The sequence below is a fragment of the Lepidothrix coronata genome, unplaced genomic scaffold, assembly GCF_001604755.1.
Source record: "Lepidothrix coronata isolate B3197 unplaced genomic scaffold, Lepidothrix_coronata-1.0 Scaffold93, whole genome shotgun sequence".
In the NCBI taxonomy this organism is placed as follows: domain Eukaryota; kingdom Metazoa; phylum Chordata; class Aves; order Passeriformes; family Pipridae; genus Lepidothrix; species Lepidothrix coronata.
Genome location: NW_016690273.1, coordinates 3,071,767 through 3,097,542, shown reverse-complemented (window position 1 = coordinate 3,097,542; position 25,776 = coordinate 3,071,767). Strand labels below are relative to the sequence as shown.

The 25,776-nt window shown below is 38.5% G+C and overlaps 1 protein-coding gene across 2 annotated transcripts in view; it reads right to left on the bottom strand.

The window, feature by feature from the left end:
- EPHA3 (EPH receptor A3) overlaps positions 1 to 25,776 on the bottom strand; it is a 213,433-nt gene that overhangs the window by 174,746 nt on the left and 12,911 nt on the right. For both annotated transcript variants that reach the window (XM_017821891.1, XM_017821893.1), the window contains exon 2: positions 21,847 to 21,911. In XM_017821891.1, the coding sequence (XP_017677380.1) occupies positions 21,847 to 21,911 (65 nt within the window). The remainder of the gene's footprint in view (positions 1 to 21,846; positions 21,912 to 25,776) is intronic.

The window sequence follows — 25,776 nt, the reverse complement described above, 5'->3', positions numbered from 1 at the left end:
TGATCCACCTGTTCCTTTTCATCTAGAGCCATTTCTTATAGTCCTCACAGCACTCATTTTTAGTACGGGAGTTACCTACAAACATTTCACCCTTGTTTTATTACATCTAGAGATTGTTTAGAAACTAATGAAATCTTACCATAAAACAAATTAGTATAATAAACTATAATGCAAACTCCACTGTAATGTCACAGTCACCTTAAATAAATTTGTCAGTAAATTTCATCAAAATAAACATATTTGTTTTTCCAACTAGGATGGCACCAATGTTGTTGAATTATTTTTTCATCCAGATGCCTCTACTTTTTTCTCCAGACAATGCTGCTCTCAAGAAGCTTTACTTCATGTCTCTTCCACGTTACATCCTCAAATTATTTGTCACAAAACATCTGCTTTGAGTAAATCAGTATTTACAGAGGAAAAAAAAAGATAAAATCCTATTCATTGCATTTGCACAAGGAGGCTAAAAACCACAGGACAATGAAGTATCAGGTATCTATGACAAAGTGGAACAAATTCAGAGATGCTGTGAACTGTGGTGTCGATTAGACATAGAGAAACACATAATTCAGGGTGAAAAAGACTGGCTGGTGCTAAAAGAAAAAAAGGCAGATTATCCCCCCCTGCTCAGCTGTTTTATTTCATAATAGGAGAACAGACTGAAATTCACTTTTCAGGAATGCCAGGAAAAATGTATATTGCACTGCTGCCTCTGTTAACCATGGCCCAGACACAAAGGTATCCACAGGCTGCCTTAGGAGAGGACTAAGGGAGTTATCTCGGCCTTCCTGGCCACTGTGCAGGAAGCACAGAGAGAAGGAGAACACTGGGGAAAGGGACAAAGGCCCATCTATCACTCAAATGCAAAATTTGTCAGTGTTTGACCTTCAACTGTTTGGAGGTTTTTATCTGCAAGCTAATTTTCCGTTTTCATTTTTCCACATCCATGCTGCAGTTCCTGAGTACAGTAAATCTCCCTCTTTTTTTTGATATATAATCTCTTTTAATATCCTGTGCTCTCTTATCACACTACAGTCCTCCTCTGTAATATACTGTCCATAAATTTTTCAAATGATATGAACTTTAACAGTTATGGATGTGATTGAAATACAACGGTAACTATTTTGTTCCTACAAAAATATTCTATGGAGGCTCATGTTCGGCCTTTACGCTGAAGTCACATCTGAGTCATGAAAATTTAAGAATGGAAGAAAATTGAGTCTCAAACTCAAAGCCATAAAAGGTACAACACCAAAGATGATTCTTTTTCTGATTTTCTCTGATTTATGATATACATTTATTTGTCCATGAAAGGAGATGCATAAGCACTCTAAGTCAAATACACATAAGTAAAATGCTAAACCTCAAAATTGTGATGTCTCATTCTTACAGCTGATAAATGTTATCAGCCATAAACATATCAGGGGCAAGGTCTATAGATCATATAGTACAAATAGAAATTAATATTAAATATGGTTTTGTTGAGGAACCCAAAGTCTTATATTAAAAATATTTAAAAAGGGCCAACAGTCCTCAATCCTCCATGATAAAATGCTTTCTAAATGATAAAATTCTTTCTAAAATGATCCCACTCACCTGCTGAAATGTTTCATTTTTGCTGCTTTTTTCAACTTTTTGCTCAGATAATTCCACCAAACTCAAACACTGGTATTTGCTGAACTGAAACTCTCTCTTGAGTCAAATCCAGCTACACTTCCACCCACTAAAGAAATATGATGTCTTTTGAAAATTGCAACTTATTTTTCAAGTGCCATAGTATTCCACTCTATGCAAATTCCACTCTATGCAATGCAGACTAACGGTCACAATTTGTCACAAAAATTCAAATACTTGGATTTTGCTGCAAGCTACACTTTTGACAGGTCTTTGGAGGGGCCTAATGATAGAGTTTTCACAAAACTTTTCTGCAACTGTAGGTCTAATACCCTATTAAACTGAGTTAATGATTCCAGATAATCACTCCTTGAACAGTGGTTTACTAGTTAAGCAACAAAATTTCCTACCTGAAGCTCTTTACTGGCACCCCATTTCCTATTTACAAAGACCACCACAGTAAAACACTAACTTGCAGTTTAGAATGTGTCACATTAACAGGAGATTAAAGAACTTCTCAACTCAAAAATACCTTAGAGAAAACCTGAAAATCAAGTACAGGGAGCAAAGCACCAACAGTCACACACATTATTGGTCTCCAAATATGAAGACTCTATATTTTTGAGACATGCTTAATGATATGATAAAAAAAGAAAATCACAATTCAAAGTTTAAAACCTCAGATGATGTGGTAGTTTGGTCTAGGCCTTCCTTGGTAACCAGTTTGTAACCAAGGAAGGGTCCAGATTTACCCAGTATTCCCTACGATTTTTACGTAAGCCAGGCTATAAGAAGAAAGGAGGAAAGGCCTTCACTCTCTTTCCTTCCATGGCTTGGAGGTGCAGGTTCCCTGCTGTTGAGTCTGTCGTTGTTGGGGAGCGAGGCCTGGTAAGGCCTTGCCAACCTTGGGAGACGGAGGTTGCCAGCAGTCGTTCCAGAGTGACTTTTTGTTGTCCCAAGGAGAGCAGTAAGATATTCTTTTGCTAATTCTTTTAGTTGCTAGATCTTGGGCTACTGATCGTGTATATTTTATTTTGTTTGTGTTCCTTTTTTCCCTTTCCCTTCCCTTTTGAAATTGTACATATATTTCAATTGTATATAACTGTAATATAAGTGTAAATATATTTATATATATTGCTTTAGCTGTCTCTCCCTCGTTTCAGTTCTCTTGGGTTTTTTTCTTTTTCCTTGGTTCAGGAGGCTGGAGGAGTTTTTGTGGAGAGGTTTGGAGACTTGGCAGGGAGTCAGCTTCAAACCATATCACCTTTATCTGGTGATAACCCAGAGGTGATTGGGTGCCAGGGCAGTGTTCCCCGGAGGGCCAATCACCGCTTGTCTTGTTCACTGCTGCTGAAAAATCACATATACACAACCACCGGAAGTTGTTGGCAATTCTATCTGTGTCTGCTGTGTGTGCGGGTGTGAGAAGGCCAAGGGGTGCAAGGGCCTCTTTCTTTCCCCTCCAGGGGCAAGAGGGGCCCTGCGGCCCACAGCCCTGCCTAAGCCAGGGTTGGAGGCAGCATTGGAGTGAGTCTGTGTTTGCGAGGGACGCGACTCACAAGCAACTGCTAAGCGAGAGAGAGAGAGGCAGGCCTTGCAGCCAAGCCCTCTTCTCCCCCCTCCCTTTGCAGTTAGGCTGTAGAGGGGGGCTTTTTTTTTCCCTTCCACTGTGAGTGGAGGAGAGGCTCAGCATTGGAGCAGAGCCAAGTGGACGGGCTGAGTGCAGCTCGGTGCCAGGGAGAAAAAAACCCAGGTGAAATTGGAGACGGGCCAGAGAGACTTGGGGGGTGCCCCGCCAAGGTTTGACTGAGGGCATCCGAAAACTCGGAGGAGGAATCAACATTCCAGGATGTGTACATATGATAAGCTGACTGAACTACAGCAGCCTACAGAACCGAGGTATGATGAGAGAGATCACACAGCAGAAAGGGCACAGACCCAAAGAGAAAGGACTCAGAACTATCCCGGACTTCGTGAGGGAGAAAAGAACTTCAGCAAAGAGCTGGAGGTTGGTGGGGGGAGTGTTTCAGGTTCCCCAAACCTGAAACTCCCACGAGAGACTGGATACCTATCAGCCTGAAAAGGCTTTTCCTGGACTAATTGAGGAAGAAGCTTCGAAGGGACTGGAAGAAGTGTAATATATATATATATATATATATATATAGCTGCTTTTAGCTTGTATAGTATTTATTTGTGTAAATAAATGTATATTACTTCCCCTTTCCCCCTATAGAAGCCTCTGCCTGAAAGTTTTTTCTCTTTGGTGTTGAGATAAATTGTGGGAAGGGGTAGGGGAAGCCTGGAAAGTGGATTTTGGATTTCTAATGTGGCTCAAACTGCCACAGGTGAGAACTCCACACCTCAGTAACCTCACTTCTTTTACCATTTGTTTAAATTTTAACTCTTATTTTATACTCCAGCAACTGGTACAAATCATGGTCAGGAAACAGAAAATTACTTTCTCATTAAAAATTATTTTCCTATTCACTTTCTCATGCCCAAAAAAACCCCCCACAACAAACCCGTAGTGTTTTTGCCAGCCCCTGGCTGGCATTTTCTTACTCCTTTCTTTTTATTTTTTTTTTTCCCCAAAGAAAACATTGAGACATACAGCAACTATGTAATGAACAAATTTTCTCTTGTTATTTATCACTAAATAACAAAGATGACTAATTTCATTTCAGAAATAGCAATATTTAATACTTACCAACTATGCTGCTATGCCTTTAAAAAAAAGGGAAGGAAAGGGAAGATGGTTCTTAGTTGTAAGAATAATCAAACCTTGTAAAATTGGCCTAATATATATTAGTATCAAAACACCAGCAAATCTTCATTATGTTAGGATTCTAGTTGTTACTGCAATTTTACTCACTTAGATTTAGTCACTGTCTGGGAATATGTGGTAGGGGGAAAACAGTTTTCCACCTGAAGCTATAAAATGGTAAATCCCCAGGGGGTGGTGACCCTTGAGGTTTTGAGCCAATGAGCGCTTCTGCAAAATATAAACATATCACAAGCAGACTGGAAGAGAAGGTAGTTGTAGTAGTTGTTAAAGAAGTAGCCAATGTTGTAGAGCCACGAGGAGAAGCAGCAGCAGCCCCACTGGGGGCTGGGCCCCCCTAGCCCCCGGCTGGGGGGCTGCAGGGACTTTAAACAGTGTTAAACTGGACTGAGGTCTGTGACTGAGAAGCTGGAAGTTTTTTTCCTCCACCGTGAGCAGCAGAAGCGGCAGCAAAAACAACACTGGACGGACAGTGGCAGAGAGACAGAAGAGATAAGGAGCAGCAAACAGCATGCGGCCAAGGAAGACACAGAGCTGTCCGAGAGAAAGAGAGCCAGCAGCAGAGAGAGCAGAACTAAGCTCTAGGGAGACAGAGTTTTGGGGTAAGAACTGAAACCAAAACCCCCAAACTCCTTTTGTGACCTCTCCTAAGTGGAGAAGATGGACTCCTACTGACTGGAAGTCCTAAGATGCAGCATGTACTGCAGAGAGGAGCTGAAAAGCTCAGGCGTTCTGGAAAGCTAGACCGGGATGGTCAAAGGAATGCAGAGGAGGGCTTTCGCCCCCCCTGCCACCTTGAGACAGAGCAGAGCTCTGCAAAGGGGACTTGAATCCCCCGAAGATAGGAACCGTCATGAAGACCTCTGAGCTTCATTGATATGACCATGGTGAGGTGACCGTGTCTGGGTGAACGCAGCCGACAGGAGATAAGACCCTCGCTTGAAGACGAGTGGCCAAGAGGGCTTGGATACCCCTCGTGTGTACTGGCACAGATCCAGCTACAGCTGCTGCATGAGAAGAAGAGATGCCTGCTGCCTTAGAGACACTGCTGCTCTGAGAGTGGAAAGGATCTTTTCCTTCTTCCCGTCTGGACTTTTATTTGGAGGGGAGAAGAGATTTGATCCATTGTAAATACTTTTATGTCATGGTAGAGATAGCTAAGATTGTATGTAACGTATTGTAGTATTTATTTGTACAGTCATTGTAATATATTCCCTTCCCCCCATTTTGAGTCTCGTGTGGTGTCTGGAAAACCCATCTCACACTGGGTTGAGATGTGGGAGGGGGGCTTGGACTAGGGGATTGGATTTTAGGGCTCTCAAACCATGACAGAAGAAAATATAATTTCAGAAGCAATAAAATAAACATTTATTCTGCTAATATAGTGATATAACCACAGGCTATAAGAGCTGTTCCTCTGAAATCAGCATACTAATGCTATAGCAAAAAGTAGTAAAATTGAGATCAGATTTGCACCTCAAAAAATCCATAGTAATATTTAAATCAACAAAGAAAAAGAAAAAAAAAATCACTAAAGCACACACACATCCAAACTCTTCAGCCACAATGATTACAGCTGCTATTGAAATTATGCCACAGACCCAGAAAAGCTCATTGCAAATTAGCTGTCAGTCACAGGCACATTCTATTCTCATGACTTACATATCATGAATGCTTTGAACTCACAGAAAGGTCAATAAAACTAGTTCCATACACAAACCTTTAGTAAGACCAAAAACTAAATAAAAACTATTCTTTAATACACGGAATCAAATCAGACTAGAACTGTTAAGTCGATATTACATGTCACCATAATTCTTCTTTTCCCTCCAGAAATACTGAGATGCATTACTATATCTTAGTCTCAGAAATCAGGATTTGATCAGGCTTGTGATACGGAACATCACTCACTGTCTATTCAAATTAAGTTGCCAAGATCAGAAATACTGTGACTCTAAACTTGACAAAATTGGGGGATTTATCACCTAGACTTTAACTCTGCATACTTGTTATAACTTTTACACATGGAATCACTCATTAACTCTTATTTTTTATGAATAATTCAGAAGCAAGACATTTAATGAAGACTTAATTCCTTGAAGATAGATTTGGAGGAAAGTGGTACAGGTAAAATCATCCAATGCCAGTGAAACCAAATGAGTTGCTCAAAATAGGAGAGCAAGGTCAGAATGTTCAGCTCTTCATATTAATAAAAAAGTAGGAAGTAGAGTAATAAGGAATAACCTTTAGTTTTAGAGCAATAAGAAAGCATGTAAATTCTGGAAGGCAGATATCACATTGCATGTTTTCAATACATTGCAGTACAAGATCAATTACTATCAAATTCATTTCATATTCACCTTGTACCATAAATAATAAAGAACTTGATATCAACACAATGATCTGGTCTATAGCCTTCATTTGAATTAAACTGAATTCTTTTAATATTTACTGCTTTCTTTGGGAATGGCAAGTCTTCTTTGGTTTGTATTTGTTTTCTTTTTTAATTTCCAGTAAAATAAAAGTCTGATTTCCATGACTTGACAGTGTTTTCCTCAGTTGACATACATTGCATTTGGCTACTCTTATATGCTAGCATACTGCTTAGCAACAGAAGCTCTAGTTCAATAAATGTAAGTTTATTTTAGAAGATTCTCCTAAAATTAAATTTTTTTAAAAATACCAACTTGTTTGCTAAATGAAAAGACAAGATTTTTTGTCAGATTTCAATGATAAAAAAACCTTGAACTTTCAAGACCTAATTCAGCTCACAGACAACAACTATGTACTGTAAGGCTATGAAATATGTTTATACACAGAAAAGGCTAAATACAGTATTAAATGTATGTAACTTTGCAGAGTTTTTTTGTTTTTCAACTTCTTTTTCAGGCAAGAGTCAGTGTCTCCATGGCTATTAAGCCACCTGCATTTGTGTGACCGTCACAGGAAAAAAAGACCACACAGAACTTCTACTGTGTCCATAAAATTGCAGGCAAAGAACTATTAGAAATTTGCTTTATACTGTAATACCTTTATCCAAGATTCTGTATTCATGCTACCCATTTAGATATCTGATGAACTGGGGGAAAAGAGACTTAAAAAAAAAAAAAAAACAAAAGAGAAAGAAAAGGAAAAAAAAAAGAATTTGCAGCAGCAAAAAGTGTCTTGGAATAGCACAGAGTTCTCTTAGCTGTTGGTTTTTCATTTACTCTCTTCGCTGACCAACAGAGAAATAACAGACTTGAAGACACAGAGCAATGTCAACTGGTTTAAATCCACTGGTAAACTTTCAAAACAGGCAAAAAAATTCAATCCGTAAGCCAAGTGTGTTTGTTTCTTAGTTTACAGCTTATTCATACATAGTTATGGATTTTAAAGATTGTGTCTTTCATTCTTCTTTTTTCTCCTTCCTGAATTTCTTCTCTTTGGCTCTTCTCTTTAGTTCCACCTCCTTTTGCACAACATTTGCTGTAGATGCCTATTATATTGTTATCTCCTGTTTTCCCCAATATCCCTGATCCTCTCAGTGCACAAAATGCCAAATGTCACCAAAAAAAGCCAATACTAAACCATTCCCAGTGTCAGCACAGTATCGTCTTTCTTGCATTATTCTTGTTTTACACATTTTTAGAGATTTGTGGACATTGAAACAATTCTTTAACCTAATTTTGGGTTTATGCAAACTCCATTAATTAAATTATTCTGGGTTATTTCTAAGATTTTTCACTTTTTTTTTTTTTTTTCAGTTTGTCCATTCTCTCTCAGATAATAAAATATGTCTTTATAATTTATTTTGACCTTTTGGCATTCTTACTTTATTATCATTTTAATAATGCCATTAGCCATTCCATAACCTTTCCAGTTGCCTAGTATTCTCTATACATTGGTCACACCAGCCACCAGTGGTTACTAATTGCACTTCTGTATTCATTCTGTCTTCACAACAAAGGCATTTATAGCCATGTTGAACCAATGATTCCTCCTCAGACACTCACTTAACCTCTGTCCTTTTCAGCCATGACTTTCTCCCACTCAATGTCCGGCACAAAATGTGGTGCCAAAATGTAACAGTTTATATTCATTTTGGTTCATCACACTTACAAAACACTATTCACATTTAGGATGACAGAGGTAGGAAAAGAAACCTCACAATCCCCCTACATTAAGTAGCCTCTTTGTTATGTTCAGTGCAGGGGCATTACTTATATGAAGTCATCTTTTACTCTTAGTTACTTGTAAATGCAACACAATTCCTATAACTAACATGGGTTCATAGGCAGGTTAACAACTTCAACACACTCTGCACGCAAGAGTTCTGTCCAGCCTTCAGCTTGCCCAGAATTAGACTTGCTGGAATAAAAGGGATTCTGACTATGGTTAAGAATTAAGTTTAGGAAATTTATCAGTCTAAATCTTCCAGGCATCCTTTACATTATTCTTCTGTTTGTCTACGTAAACCTTTTCAACTATTGCACATTGTTAAAAGCATTCAGTAACTATGCCAGCTATGGTCTGGGTTCTAAGAGACCACCTAACATCGCCCTGTCACCTGGCATATGTAAGATAAAAGGATTTGCATCATGTATATATTAAGAAGCAGTTGGTTACTTCCCACCCTCACCTCCAATGTTTTACTCCTGGATCCCTGTCTTCAGTATCTTTAATAGATATTGCAGAAGTTGATGCTTTTGCATAATTTTCAAATACTGTTAATACTCAATGCAATTCTTTACCAGGCTGCAGAATCACATTTCAGTGGAAAACACGGCGAGTATGAGCATACCTAATGTGCTTCTTTCAAATACAGAATCACATGCTTGAGATTTTCTAAAGGACTCAAATAGCTAGAAATACAAACATCGGCTTTGAAACATAAATATATATTTCTAAGGCTTTTTTTTTCTTAATTCTATTCATGTACTAGGGCTTTATGCTGTAAAACAGAGATGTACATCCTCTGTGGGGTCATACTGACTAAGTTTGAGATTTGTGGTTGAGTCCTGGCTCCCCCCAGTTAAATGTGGCTGAAATCAGAAAGTCTGCAAAAGTTATTAGGGACGGACAAAAAACCCTCAGGATTTATATCAGGATTATTAAAACCTATTTCCCTAATGGAACAAGTTAAACATGGCAGGATTCAATTCTAATATTGTAACTGTGTAAATGGACATTTTTTCTTTAAATTATAGTAATTTTTTTCATATATCCTGCAAACTCCTCCCATACAGTTGGTAGAATCTTGCTGTAGGTAACAAGAGGAAACAACTGCACCAAAGCACTCACTGGTAAGAAACACAAACAGGAAAACCAGTCTGTTCTTCCTACAATGGTGAACAAGGGAAATTCAGCAGTAAAAGGTAAGCTGAATGGAATGCTTGCAGTTTTGTTTTTCTCTTCTCCTCCCTTTTTTTGGTTTTATAAACATATTTTTATTTAAAAAGGAGAAAAAAAAACAAAACCAGAAATTACAAGCAGATTGCTTCTTGTCCATTTCCTAGGTCTTTCCTGGATGAATACCCTTTGCTGAATTTGAACAGAAAAACAAAAGAAAAAACTTGAAAGGTTTTAATTAAAAGTCTCTGTTTTACTGCAGAATGCAAAAGAAAGATTTGAATGTGTATCTTTAAAATCAGTTTTTCTAAGCCAGGCATAGCCAGAGAAGTAAAGCAGTGGTCTAGTTACTAAATGAACCTGATTCCTAAATAAAACACATTGCAAGTGGTCACGCCAAACCCTGTTTACATTTGGTCACAGCACTGCCTTTAACTCAACTACTAAACCAGGTTAAACAAACCTATATCACATTTGATTGGTGTTTGTAAATACCTCTAACGTGCACCACTTCAAATGCATATGGTTTAAAAAAGGTCTCTTCCAAACATGTCAGAAACAATTAAATATACATTTTATATTTAACATAAAATAGGATGGCAGACATAATCCAGTACATCAGCCCCTACAAGAGTCCAAGGTCATACCTTTAGTTCAGAAACTTCCTTGCTCCACTGTTGAATTCTCTTTGCTTTTAAAAGGACATAAGCACAGATAATTATATGCTTAATGCAAATTATATACTTAATAACAGATTTGATTACTCTTTTACACCTTCTATATGGAGACCTGCCATTCTTCATGTTAAAACACAACTCTGAGTCAAGTAAAACTTTACTTTCTTTGCTCTGTCTTCAAAGTCACTGCATTTCAGCCTATTCAACACAAATTGCAGGGCATTCACTTTGTGTCTCTATTAATAGCAGTTTAACCTAGTAAATTAGCTCTATGAGCTTAATGCTGCCCTCCACCTTCTAAATCAAGACATTGCACTAGTGCAGTCATATGCAACAACTGAATTTTCAAAATGCAGCATGCCAGATGTTACTTCCCTAAAATCCTAAGAACAATATTTACTATTTGCAAAATGTTCTCTATTCTCTCAGTTTCAGCTCGCATTTTCTTTATCAACATTTTAAAATAAACACCCAAATTTTTTCAGGAAGTCAGAAGTGGGGGAGCCCAAAATTCACCCTCTGCTACAGCACAAGACAGACAATGCATGGCTTTCTCTTAAAATACTACGGAAATTAAACATTTGGCCGTGCTGATGTTCAGTAAAGGGTTTGTTCCCAGACTGGTAACATCCCATCCTCTGTGCTCCAAAACCTCTCTTTAGTCACATGTGTACTCTGCAGATGCCTCCAGTTAGTTCCAAGTCTACAAGAGCGTAGCAATTTAGGAGTCCCCTGGTTCTGGCAAATCAGTCACAAAGCAGAGGGAAAGTTTCCACCTGGGCTGCACACTTATTTTGTGCATTACTTCACCACCCCTGCCTGTCCTTCATCCACATAGTACTTTTCTACTGCTCTGATTAACATCCACTCTCTGGATGTTTTCATTGTAAGAAGATGTTCTAATCTGAAAACCATTTACTTCTGAATACACACGGCTGAATTACAGTGCCATCAGGAGAAGTGCAGCTCAGCTTCTCCTCTAAACATTTCGTCAGGCTAAAACACTTCCTTATAAATGCTCTGCACTTCAAACATTTATTATCAGGTTCTGGAGCAAAATTAAATTACCATCATGGATACATTATGTTGATTAATAAAGTGTCACAAAAATATTAGTGAAAGTTAAACAGGTAACACAAGGATACCAGGGAACATAAACCCTCAAGTTCCAGTAGCGATGTTTGCTTTGCCAGGTTACACATCCCATAAGTTTGATGGAATGCATTGCACATTATGTATCATACTACACAGTCAGGAAGAAAATTAACTTCTGAGGCCCTGGTTGGGATTTTAATTTTGCATTAACATTAAGTGAACAGTGGAAAAGTGAGAATCCTATTTGCTTGAACTTCTAGTATTTACAGAGGTTCACGAAGACAGAGTTTTGAACAGGTGACAGCCACAAATGTCACTGAATCAGTCTTTGAATATGAATAAAGGAGTCAGTCACAGGGAAGCCATGAGTTAACCCAAGCTCTCTCCCTCTCAAAGAAGCCAAAGGGTCCTGTGTTTTCTCTGGAACATGAAAGTTGTTGTGGCATCTTTATTCCCTACTGTCACGTGGGAAAGAAGCTCCAAGTCTTTCAGATGGAAGGCAGCAGAAATAGCTTCATAAGCAATTAAAATCCAGGTTGCTTTCTGTAGATTTTCATCTTGATTGTTTACTTGCCCTCACACCTGACATCTCTCCACATAGACTTGCATGTTAAATGTCATTATACCCAGAGCTCTCACCTTCAGTTCAGCTGCTATTATTTCCTTAGCTCTCTTTTTTTGTGTCCTATTCACCCACAGGAAACATGTTTGGTTTTTTAACAAACAAAATCCACACAAACAAGCAAAAACCCCAAACAAAACCAAAAACACAAACAACTAAACAAACTCCAAAACAGTCAATTTCAAAAAGCACTCCTGTTACTGAATCTTAAACAAATAAAGTCTCTCCTCTGAGCAGAAAATACAAGCTTAAGTGTTTTTGCTATAATGGAAAAAGTTCTTAAGATTGGAAAAGGCCTTGAAAACATTTAAATTTTGGATAAATGTGTCTCCTGTTATAAGACCTTCTGGGTCACAAACTAGTATAGAACCAGACTTCTCATTTTTAGGAGAAATAAGTCATATTATGCTGTTAGCAACTCTTTTCAAGAAAACTCAACCCCTTCAGAACCCATTTAGCTTGTAGTTGTTAAATTCCTGAGTTGTAAAAGGAATGTAAAATAAATTAGTGTTGCTTGTGAACTGTTTCTAGACTGAAACAATAGATCAGTTATACAGATAAAACTTTCTTACTTCATCCCATTCTTGGATTTTTTCCTGCCATCCTAGTAGAAGTTTTCCACATTAACCTTCCTGTTAAGGAAGCCAGTATGGCATCAGACCTAATAATATTGCTCAGTACCAAGACAGTCAGAGCACAAATACATATGATGCAAAGATACAAGGTTTGCTCAGTCTTGTAAAGAGAAAAAGCTAAGGAATGATCTCACTACAGACTGCAACAACTTGAAAGCGAGTTAACACAAACCCCTCTCAGTAACAGATGGTGTAAGAAGAGAAAATAGCCACAAACTGTCTTGAGAGATTCAGGCAGAATTCTATCCACCAGGAGCCTGTGAGGCACTGAAACATGCTGCCTTGGAGGGGCTGAGGTATCTCCATGCTCAGAGGCTTCCCAGACTGTCATCCAAAACCATAGCTGTTGACCTGGCAGAACCTTAACAATGGTCCTGCCCTGAGCAGGAGGTTGGATGGAGTAGATGACCTCCTGGTAACTCTTCTAAACACCTTTTTAATATTTCTCTGATAATCTGTATCTCTGAAACTAAGATATGTTTCAGGATCAAATTTTAATAAAGATTCCAAGTGAAAAGTAGGTTCTGATGCAGCCTGGTTCATAGCCAACACTAACAATGTCACCTTCTCCCGTCAGTCATAAGTTTTGGGTGAATTAACTTGAAACAGGTTAATTCAATACAATGTTTTTGTTGAAATCAATGAAGTCTAAAGAGGCACTAATTAAAGGATTAGTGGTCAAAATCTACCTGTAACATTCCAAGATAAACAATCCATATAGGCTATTAATTCCTACCTTTGCCTAGCTTTTCTTTTCAGAAAGCACAGCATATAAACATTGACATCCAATTTAGGAACTAAGTTTCAGCTACCGTAAACAGAAACTTTCCTGTAGATTTAAAAGATTCACTTTGGGGTTAGGCTTTTATTTGGTTTAAAAACAAGACCATAGAGCGATTCCAGTTTTCTCCCTGGAGTCTAACTAAAATCAATTGTCAGGCTCTCGAGGAAGGATGGTGTTGACTGCCCCTACTTGTCTTATGCAACAAGGCACAAACCACATTGCAGCACAGCACTCATCCATTTGTACTCGTGCTAACAGACAACCAGCAATCAGTCTGCATGTCTTAATTATCCTCTGGGGCCTCTGCAAACCCAACAGCTGGAAATAACGTTCCAGCCTGAGACACACATCGAGGAATAGCAGTTAGGCAGGAAAAACTAATCCACAGATGCAAGGGCCAAATGTCACAGAGTAGAACTCGGAGATTTCATCACCATATTATGTAGAAGATAGTATCTACAGGCAGTGCAGAGAGCCCTTAACCCCAGCATATCCTTCACAGAGCTCAACCACTGATTAAAAGCAGAGCATGAACACAAGACACGCATTTCACCATAACACCTTCTGCTCCAAACCAAACCATGGACACCAAGAACAGAAATACTGGCCGCTTGCTACGGTCTGGGGTTGCACATACCCCCCAAGGGACCCACAGCAGCTGGGGAAGGTCGTGGTAAGTCTATCCGTGCGGGAGCCGGGAGGTGCGGGACACCGAAGGAACATCGCCACCTGCCGAGCTTTATCCGAAACGCTGTCCTATACACCCCACCGAGCTTATAGCCCTCCCGGCAAGCGAGGGCTCCCAGCAGGATGGGAGGGGAGCAGAGGGGTGGGTGATGCCCCCCCGGCACTCTCCTCCTCCAACGCAGCTCCCGGGCTGTGTCCGCTCCGCCCCGACGAGGCACCCGACGGGTGTTCTGGGGCGACCCCTCGGCTGGGGATGCCCCGAGCCCCCGGAGAGAGATCCCGATGAGGGAAAGGGATCCTGGAACAGTGGGAGCAAGGAAGGCGCTTTCTCTGTGCCCCCTGACACCCGCGGAGCGCAGGACGCTTCTCCCCGCTCCTCCTGCCCGTCCTGCTCCTCGCGTTCTCCGAAGCCGAACAGGAGGGCTCGCAAATCGCTCCCGAGAAGTTAAAGCGTGCGAAAATTAGCAAATTAATTAACACGGCCCTCAGGCTGTTTCACAAACAACTCAGACTGGGGGAGGGAGGAAATAAAGTGACATGTGTGTCTCCTGCCTTGGACCATGCTCCGTCTCGCTGTTTCAGCAAAAGCCATCAGTGCACTGACGCCTTTTAAAAGCACAATTTTACATCGTAGAAAATACTCTCCTGCACGGACAATCATTTCACACTGAATATATTGGATATATTTTCTTTCTTCCCCCCCCCTCCCCCCCAGATATCTAGACTGAACTACCCACCAAAACAATTTAGACCATAAATATAATACACAACCCACAGGAAAGCTATCAGGAGAAAACATTTATGAGCACTTTTTAAGCGGAGACTGTAGTTACTTTTCTTGTGGGCTTGATGTTATAAAAACAATCTTAAAATCGACTGTAGTGTGCCCCTGTGATAAATAATGTTGCATTTCATGACAGCTATTGTATTTACTTTGTTCTGTTCCGATTTATTCAAAAAAATTCAGCACAAAAGAATAAAAATATGAAGTAAGCGTTTCTTTACAGAAGGAAAAATACCTCATGGCAATGAGACCATTTGAGAGAACTTCTCACAAATGGCCTGTCTTTATGCTGACAGAAATAAAATTCTGCCCATGAGGAGAATGATGTCGTTTCTAAGCTTTGAAAGTTAAAAAGGAAAATTGGAAGCTGAAGTATCTGCACTTCCAACTTTAAATAAGATCTTTATTTAACTCTTGGAATAGAAGCCAAAACTTGCTCTCTCTTTTTCTCTTTTTTTTTTTAATTTTTTTTTTTGAAACCACAGCAAATTGATATCAAACCTTCAGCAACCCTATTACCAGTAAATAAAACGACTGATGAGGCTAATAAAATATGGGGAGGCTGTCTGCATTTTTCATTATAAAATATGGTACAAGGGCATTGCCCTTATTGTACTCTTTTTTTTGTTTGTTTTTCCAATTATTTTTTAATAGAAATCTCATAATTGGAAGTAACAGTAAAAAGGGAAGGGGGGAAAGGCTTTCTCCCTCCCTTCAAAATCACCACTGAATAGAAACTAACACAGTATTTACTTTAGATCAAGTTAAAAGTTGTTTTAAAAATGTATCAAAACAGTACTGTTATGATCACATTGATTTTTTAACTGAATGCAATACAGACTACAATTATCAAAAGAACACATCTTAAGAATATGACATTTTAAAAAGACATTTCTTTCTGGTAATAATTCCTCACAAGACCAGGCATACATAAAATTCTGAAGTAATATGCGTAACCTTTTTATCTCATAGCTTGAAGTAATGCTTATCAGAAAGAGGGGGGAAAAGTACAGTACAAATAAATTTTTTTGTTCAGATTTTGTATAAAAGCGGCACCCACTGATTGAAGAAACCACCACTGCATTCTGATTCAAGGCTCTGAGTGTGAATGAAGAAATTTTAGTTCAAAAATTAGGCAGATTTTTAAATGTCTCTCTCCAAAGCAAAATCATTCACTTTACAGTAATACATTCAAATAGTTTCATTATTGTAGGAAGAAAACAAAAAGTCGAAACAATGAGAAACAGCACGTGCTTGATTACAGAAAACTGAAGGTGAAGGGGAAAAACTTAGGAAAGCTTTAGTAAAAGTGCTCTTTTTTCAACATCATCTCTTTCATTATTTTGAAAAAAAGGAGAATAAAGTGAAACAAAAATACTTTTTGTGTGCCTCAAAAGCATATACTGCAGTGAATAAAAAAGAATATATTAACAAAAAAATTTACTTTCCCAATCAGCCACTCAGTATAAGATGAAACAAAGTCTATGATTCACAAAACCAGAATCCCAAGTGGTTCGTTTGACTTTCCATTGTCAAAATAGTCTGTGCTTGCATTTCAGACTTGATACACAAGTTGTGAAAGGCGGGGCGACAGTAGAAAACACATGAAGTTAAGGAGACCAGAGCTCAGGCAAAACATAGATAAATCTTGATTTAAACAGAACACATTGTTTTAAGAAGTACTAAGAAAATTCCACTACTAATGAATAGGAAAAAGAAAGTATATAATAGCACAACGTGCTTGTTTTCATTTTTAAAGCAAGGGCTTAATTTTATTTTACAAAGATACCTTTCAGTTTCATTCTTTTGGCTCGTGCCAATCGTTTGATATCATTTGCTTTACTTTGAAACTCATTTTCACAACCACACTGATTTCAGTAACACTGCCCTCTTTCAATACAGCACCGCTTAGAAGCTGACAAGTTTGGTGTCAGCCAAAAAATGAACACAGACTGAGATGTCAGTCAGCATCAAAAGAAAACTAAATATAGGTGTTACAAAAATTTTTGTATTTGTTGGCCAGTTCTACATTTTTTTGACAGCTCAGCTGTCCTAAGATCCTGCAGTGGTGTGAAAATATGAGGCACGTGCAGGCAAGAAAACCTTTGTGTGTGCCCAGAGGGCAAGACTGAAGCAGGACAGTAGGAAACCCATTGGCATTGACCTACCGAAAAAAATACGAAACCTTCCATCACAGGATGCAATTAACAGCAAGACACAAAGGTGCAGGAAAACAAACCTCATTATTTCCACCACTCATGGAAATACTTATTTAATCTTCAAAATGTCTTCTATTCAAACAGAGAAACTTTCCATTCACAGTGGCCCGAGTGACTGATTCTTGAATGTCATTTATTTGAGGGCACCTTAATCAGAGCCAGGATACAACACTGCACAAGTTTTCCTCTACCTTCATTTAGTCACAAGGGATATCCAAAAGCTTATTTAAGTCAGACACTTCTGCAGTCACTGTGTCCGTGACATCCCACAAAAAAAGACCCAAAAATTTCTACAGTGCCACACATTATCCAACTACTGAAACCAGAACAAATGAAGCCAAGGAGACTGCCAGTATCCTGGGTAGGCAGTAACAGAGTCTAATGTAACAAACTACTTTCAGGCTTTTGAAATATAAGAAAGGAGGCATTTTTCTCACTTTCACTTGAATTTTTTTGATTCTAACCCAATTTTGGTTGATGGAAAAACTCTCATTAATCTCAGTCATGGAGGGTTCTAGCCTTCCTAGCACTGCACAAACTATTACAGGAGCAGGGAATCTTATCCTTCTCTCCTCTAATCCTTATGAATCAGTTTCCATTACCAAAATCATCATCATAATCATCATTATCAGGGGGACCACTGAGATAAAACAAAGTTATTCACACCAGATTTCAAAGTACTTCAGTGTACAGTCAGCAGCTCAAGTACACATCCAAAAGTTTAAGGTACTGAGTATGTCCAGCTCTCAAAGAAATCTGATGTTTCTGAAGAAATTTAGAGATAAAAAACTGTTGAGATCAAAGACAGTATCTTTATTTCCCAATCAGTGTCTTAAATTTCGCCTGCAGTTTACTAACTTTGGTCATGTACTGAACACGTTGTGGTTGCGTATTTTTGTGTTAGGGTTGGTATTGTTTTGGTTAGGGGTTTTTTTTACTGGTTTGGTTTCTTTTTTAACAATTATCTATTACATGACAGTAAAAAAATGCCAGAGCATTCTCTTCTCTAGCTACAAACAAAACAAGATAAGCATAATTTCTCTTTTACTTTTCTATTGACTACGTAAAAAAAAGTGCCACAAAATTTCAAGTCCATAAATTTGACTAATAAACATGTAAAGACTGGGTCACAAGTTGGGTGACTGCAGAACGACAGACTGCGATTATTTGTCACAAATGTACTTTTTAATGTTACATACTTTATATTATATATTACATTACATCACAAATGCTTTGGGTTTTCTTTCACTTCCCAAAGAATGTGGAGAAGGAGTCAGACACATCTTTCCTACTAAAAAACAGTACTGAAACCAATACACCTCCTCACATAAATATGCAGAGCAGGATTTAGACTGTACTCTTTCTGCCCTGTATGAATTATCCATCACGTTTCCATTGTACATTATTAAAGTGACTTGCTTTATCCTCCCAACCCCCCCATCTGTGCTGTAATTTATGGGAATTACGGTTAATGATCATTTGCGTTATGCTTAATCAGCATATCAATAATATGCTCGGCACACACTAAGTAGTTCTTTCTTCCCCCTTTAATGAAACCTATAGAAATGGAGCTGGTATTTGACTGATTGGCATTACAAAAAGGTTGCCTAGGCAGGTGCTGGGGATGGTAGGACAGGATAGAGGCCTTGTGGCTGCTGCCAGTCAACAAAACCTACTATTATATTTTTTAATTCTGTTGCCTTGTTATCTAGAGGAGCTGATGCTTTGTACTGAGGGGTTTGAATGAGCTTGACCAGATCAGTGTTACTGAGGCCAAGGCTGTGGCTGTGTGGGATGGTTCAAGGAGAGATCACATTCTTACAGGGTGATACTACTAACCACAGTCTAAAACACAGGGTTCTTATGTGGGATACAGAAACTTATGTGGGATACAGAAACTTTTGAATACAAATGAGCTACAAATCTTAACATGAATATTCAGGAATTTCTGGAAAGCTGTTATTATATATGCCCATGTTGAGGCTGACTTAAAAGAATAAAGAAGAACCCTTGAATGCTGAAAATGACAACCAATCAATTTGAGTCATTTTGCCAGAAATAAATTAATAGCATGTATTGATAGGATAAAATTATTAACCTAGTAAGAGGTTTAATAAACACTTCAGCTAAATTATTTTTTTAAAATTCTGTCACTCACCAGCCTTGCTATACAGACATTTATGAGAACACTGCTGCATGTTTGAGAGGAACTGGCACAACACCAATATTCTCATTTGTGAGTCACAGCCTCAAGTGCAGCTCTATTAGCTTTACCTTGTAAATCACCACCATGCTATTAGCAATCTTTCAATATCATGTGACATCTTTATTATAATGTTTTTCCACTGAAGTTTAAGTTCATATTTTAGTTAGCTCTGAGACAGACACAGCCATATTTACCAGGTTTAATTAATTGACTATAAATAAAGGGCTGTAGAAAGAAGGCGTCCCTTTCACACAATGTTCAAGTTGTCACCATTTCAGAGCAAAATGCCAATTTGGACAGGATAAACATTACTATTTCTATGCTTTACATTTATATTTCAATATGTAAGCTTAAAATTTCACAGTATTTTGAAGACTACAGTTTAGAGACTCAGTTCTTTTACAAAAACAGTGACAGCATATGACCTATATTAATTTACTACTAGGCATTTTTTAACTAAGAATTTCCTTAACTTGTAAGAAGATCAGTACAATTCCATGATTTACTCTGGCTTCAATATCCATGGATATTGCAGTAAACAGGAACAACATGTACAGCTACACACAAACAACTTGTGCTGGATTTACCTGACAAAAGACTTGCAGGAGCTAAAAAAAAATTGCTTTGACAGATCTGGGGGCCCTTTTTGGTGGGGTAATGCAGCACATCTGTTTTTCTTATAGCCCCCAAGATATCCTGCATCATTCCCTACCAACTGCTTTAGGCATTCAAGGCAAGAGAGACACAGCTGCAGGGAGGGGAGCAGCAGATCTGCACAGCTGCAAGGAGCTGAGCAGAGCAGAAGAGTAAAGCAGAGGAGGGGGCATGGCAGCTGGGAGAGAAAAGGGGGGGGGAAGGCTTTGCAAGAAATAAAAAAAAAAAGGAAACAAGAAAAAATAGAAGTGAAGACAAAACAAAACAAAAAAACCCTGATGAGCCAGAAATTGCTGGAGAGTTCCTTCTTGGACATCCTGTTTAGAGAGGTTTCTTATTGGGAAAAGTCGGCAGGAAAAGCCCCTGGAAAGAAACATGAACCCTCTTCCCACTTCTTCCCCACGAGAATGGAACAATTTTATTGAGAGACACAGAAAGAGGTCCATGTGTAAACTCAAAAAATAAACCAAACCTTCATCTTAAACACTGCTAAACACCTGCATAATACATAATATCAAGAAGGCACAACCTCAGTATTAACCACTGAATCCCACAAGGCAGAGATGCAAAGGTACTGTTAACATCAATCTCTGTAAAAGCAAAAAGGTGAATTAAGAGATGACCAAAGCAAAAAAAAGCCCAAAATCTGCATGTTCTTAACCCTGCAGACAAACCAATGAGCAAATACCTACCAACGCCAACATGGTTGGCTTGTAAAAAGGACAGTTGTTGGATTCTTGACTAGTGACAGTTTTCCCCAAGGATTTAGAAGAGGCGGTACTCTCTAAGAGAGGTTTACTCATTGGGTGGAAGACACAGGCAGACAGAGATGCATGAAAACTTAGAGGAGTTGTCATCCTAAAGGTGGAAAACTAAAATAAGGCTGCCATAGAGGACTTTAAGGGTGGGCACAAGTGACAAAACAGGGGAGAATGTAGAATGAAAGTAAAGTAGAATGTAGGAAGAGAATAATGGCTTGTTCCTACACACAAATACACACACAGATTCCACAGAGACTTGAAGTTATGGAGTGGCCAGATATCAGCACCACGAGAGAGATAAGCACGATATTAAGTTATAAGGTTTTTTTTAAAAGAGACTGCTGGCAAAAGTTTTGTACAAATGATGGAGTTAGTTCAAACGCACAAATGTTCTAAGACTCTATATCTTCAAAGAGAATGTCCAGTTTCACGAGCTCTAGATACAAGGTAAACAAAAAAAAGCCCCAAACCAACCCTCTAGAACATTATTTAGACGTTTCTTTGATAATATCTTAAGTCATAAGTAAAAGTACTTGAACAATTTAGCAACAATTCAGCACAAAAGTTACCAAATAAGTACTTACATCACCCACTTATGTCCACACATTTTTCACCTTCTGCTACTTCCATCTGAATAAATTAGCAAATAATACAATGAAGCAGACCCATTATACCTTTTAGGAATACATTTTACAGTAGAGGAAGCAATAGTACCTAAAGAGAGCTTTTTGTTGTTTTTGTTGTTTCAAGGCACCTCTTGCTTTCATTTTGCTCCACCAAGAGTGAGCTTTTCCTGGAGTTTACACTGAGTGTGATGTATGTTGTAAAGAGAAGGCACCATGGCTATGTGAGCTCTCTACTGCAAGTTTAGAGACTATTTTTGAAACTCTAAAGAACCAGCGTTACTGCACAGTGTCCTCTGAAGAGGAAACAATGGTTAAACAGCATATTGGTTTGTAGCAGCACTTTTCCATTTCACAGTCTGGTGAACTCACCCCATGTGATGGGTAGGAGATCCAGCCCAGCTCCCCTTGAATTGTTTTTGAATCCAGAAGATTAACTACAAAAGAAGACAAAATGAAGAGCAATGAGTTTCCTTTGCCTCTGTCCAGTTAACCTCAGTTACCCAAACCAAGAGACGTGTTTATTTGAGGACCTTGTGAGCATTGATTTGTTCAGGTGGCCTGGCTACAGAGAAGAAAAAGACAGACAAATGAAAAAGATTGTCTTGTTTATCTTAAAACACAGTATGAACAGCAGATGGGGAACTTCTGAAAACAAAAAAAGTGACAAAAAACAAACAATGGATTGCTGGCTAAATTAATTACAGCAGGGGGTGGGAACTGAACTCTTCTATCAGCTGCACAAACTACAGCCTTTTCCCCTTGGATGCCTGAAATTTGGGTCAATGCATCTAAACTACATTGGTGAGACCTGAATATTTTAATCATTATTTGATTAAAAGCCTGTATTTGACATATACAATTTTTCTGAGAACACAGGACTAAATAATAAATGCTGATTAAAGTCTTTCCTGCAGTTCTTTCTTACTTCTGGTCTAATTTGTTCTCGAATTGTCTTGCAGTAGTGTTTTCTAAATGTCATGTGTAACACATTAGATATAAAAGTAATTATTTACAACGATACAAGTTCAGACAAACCTACTTTTAAAGAGGGCCATCAATTAATTGCTAATCTTGCTGTTATCGCTTCTTTTTTTTTTTTTTTTTGAGGTCTGGAACAATTTTCAGGATAAGAAAGATCTTATTTGTAAACAGTCTGACAGACATTTTCCAGTCAATCAAATCACAGTGAGTTTACATCCATTTTAAAATAAATACATACATCCAAATTAAAGGATATTCTTCTTTGTCATTTACTTATTTGTTTTTTACAAGCAAAAACGTCAATTCTGTTCCTTATCTTGGCCATATAGTCTCCAAGTGCTTAATCACACAGTTCTTTAACCAACCTTTTCTTTATTAAAATGAAGTAGAACAGGTGAATTGATACAAAGCACTATACAGAAAAAATAACCTCTATATAAATACAAACCAATCAAATACTAGTACACAACATGAAAATGCTGTTTGCAGCTGCACCAGTCTGTGCTCCTTCAATATTTATTATCTCTGATCTGGACTTACTTTTGTTGGGTGTGTTCACTCTCCTCCACATCCCCCTTTAATTTTTTTTTCCTTCAATATGGAAATTAGTGATAATGAGAAATGAAATAAATCTCATCTTATGCTAGGGAATTTTAACACCTGAGAACAATGGATCTGTTAGAGGTGGCCACTGTAGCAGTCTGAGCAGCTTCAGCTTCTATTTGTTAGCCTGAAGGGTTGTCACTGCTCCCAGAACCAGATGGCCTGGGCATTGATACTCCAAGAAAATAGAAGAATAGGATAAAAAAAAAAAAAAAGGGAAATTATCTATGAATCTGCTAAGTTAAGCTATTTGTATTATTTCATTATTATCCTTTTAACTGCTGTTTAATTTTGGACAGCATTTAAAAAAAAAAAGCTATGAAAGCATTATTTTTACTGTTAATTAGGATGTACAGGAGGAGACAGTAAGGAAAACAGGTGTACAGTATTAGAAATAACACCATGTTACAAACAACCATAAATATACATATTTTCTATTTTTGTGTGCACACTTTTTAGTCGTCTACATGTGTATATGCAGTGCTATAATATATGAATGAGCTCCTCTGCCATCTATGTGGGAAATGTTTCCCCCTGCAATTATACACCCCTTTAAAAAAAACCAACAGTACTGCGAATTTTTACCTACATCAATATACAAAATAACTTTACTATTCCTACAGAAAGAACACAGTCCAGTAGTATATATTTCTTAGCTCTGAATTTATCAATAAGTCAGTTCTCAATCACCTACATAAAGAAAAATCAGTCAGTCCTTTATTGAGTGCAAAGGGCCCTAGGCAGACTATTCTGGAACAAGGTTTGCATCTCCAAAAAGGAAACACTAACAAAAATTCAAAAGGAAAATTGCACTTCTCAGGTTTGTGAGTACAAATTCCCACAGATTACGGATCTCCTGGAATAAGACAGATACGTTTGTTGTGCCTCTGCAATACAGGGTGGTGAAGCAAGCATGACTTCTGAGGTAAATTACTTGGCAATAAGCTGCTAAGGCAAATCACTCAGGAGTAAACTTAAGTAATATATTTATTCCTTAAGAATGAGCTTCTTGAAAACATGATTGCAGCCACTCTGAAGCGGATGAATTCAGTCCAAATTCATCGGTCACATCTGGAAAAAATAAACAGGCAACAGGCTCACAACCTGGTGGTAGTTTCCCCCTCTAGACTTGCCAAGCAGCTCCAGCTCACCCTTGAGGTGGAGATGATCAGCATTCAGCATCTCTCTCTCTCTGTGCCACCTCCATAATGGTCAGCTCCCTTCTATCTCTCAGAGCAGACTTACCAGGTGAGCAGGAATTCCTGCAAAAAGCACTCAGAGGAATTAGAAAACTTGGAACCACAAGGCAAGCTACTTTTCCACGCTCAAAAACGTTTCACTACATTTTAGAAATCCTTAGAAGGCAAGTTTTCACACTGACTTACAGTAGCTTCTAGTTCAGATGTGTGTACTGTTCTTTACTAGTATCTAAAATGTAAAACACATTTCCTTTCAGGTAGTAGCCTGATGAAAAAAGGTCTTCCTTTCTCTGAAAAAAGCTGTGACGCTCATTTTCCTTTGACTTCAAGGAAGAGTTGCACACCTTGATAGAGAGCAAACAATTAATGCAGAACTTACAAGCTGCAATAATGCTGGTCCCTAGCCAAAAATGATAGGGAGAGGCAACATACATTGATTTTGTCATTGTATGTCCTAACATTGCATATTAATATGAAAATTGAAGGGGAAAACAGAAGAAGGAGAAACATTGAAGGAACAGAATAGGAGGGTTTGCATACTATGTCCCAAAAACAAAGCTAATAACTTGTCTTTCTATTAGTGCTTCCCAAAAGGGAGTGAAGAGGCAGCTTTACAAGTCAGGCCAGGTGTTGCCATGGAATTCTGGTGCTGAAAAAATCTCCAGAGCAGTTAATTAGGGGTGAGATAAGAAAGGGTTTATTTTGCCAAAGCTGTTACAAGACGCGCGCGCCTGTGCCCGAGAGGTTACATTTACATTTTTATAATACCCTCCATCCAATCCCAGATGTGTCCACCCTGTGGCCTTTACTCTGGTCCGCCCCGGGTCCACCCCCTGAGAATTGAGTCGGGGGGCTTTCGGGACCACCTGTTCATCCCATCTTCATCTCCCTCAGAGCACAAAGGGTACATAGTTACCTCATTCTTGACCGTATTCTGTGGTTTAGGCCCTGATATGCTGTTCTGCCAACAATCTAGGTCTTGCCTTGACAAAAGACTAAACATTTCTACTGGTTTCAGGAGTAGGATTCATATAGGGAGCATAGAATGGGGTAAGAGGGTTAAGGAATGTGTAAACAAGGGTGCTAGAGAGAAAGGGACAAGGGGACAAAGGAGGGAGGGTTGCTGCCTTCAAAATCCACTTATAAAACTTATAAGGCTTACCAGTATTAGAAAAATAAAAAACCATTAGGGGCTTAAGGCATCACATGAAAGGGAATCAAGATTTCCAGGCTCTTTCTGAGGTTTATGAATTTCTCACACAACTCATTTGCTCTCCTCTTCTACCTCCTTCTTCTGCAAAACTGTGTATCTCAGCTCCTACAGAAATCCCTGTGGTTTACCAGCTGGTTACTAAGGGTAACTCTTAAACCAGCTGAACAGTTTTATTGCTACTGATGATACTTTCTGAGAGAATGCCTTGAAAAGGGTTACTGGTTATGCTAAGGAGACACAGAGGAGCTCTCTTTTAAATAAATAAATAAAGTGCTGTCTAACAATCTCAGTGTCCTGCATTGG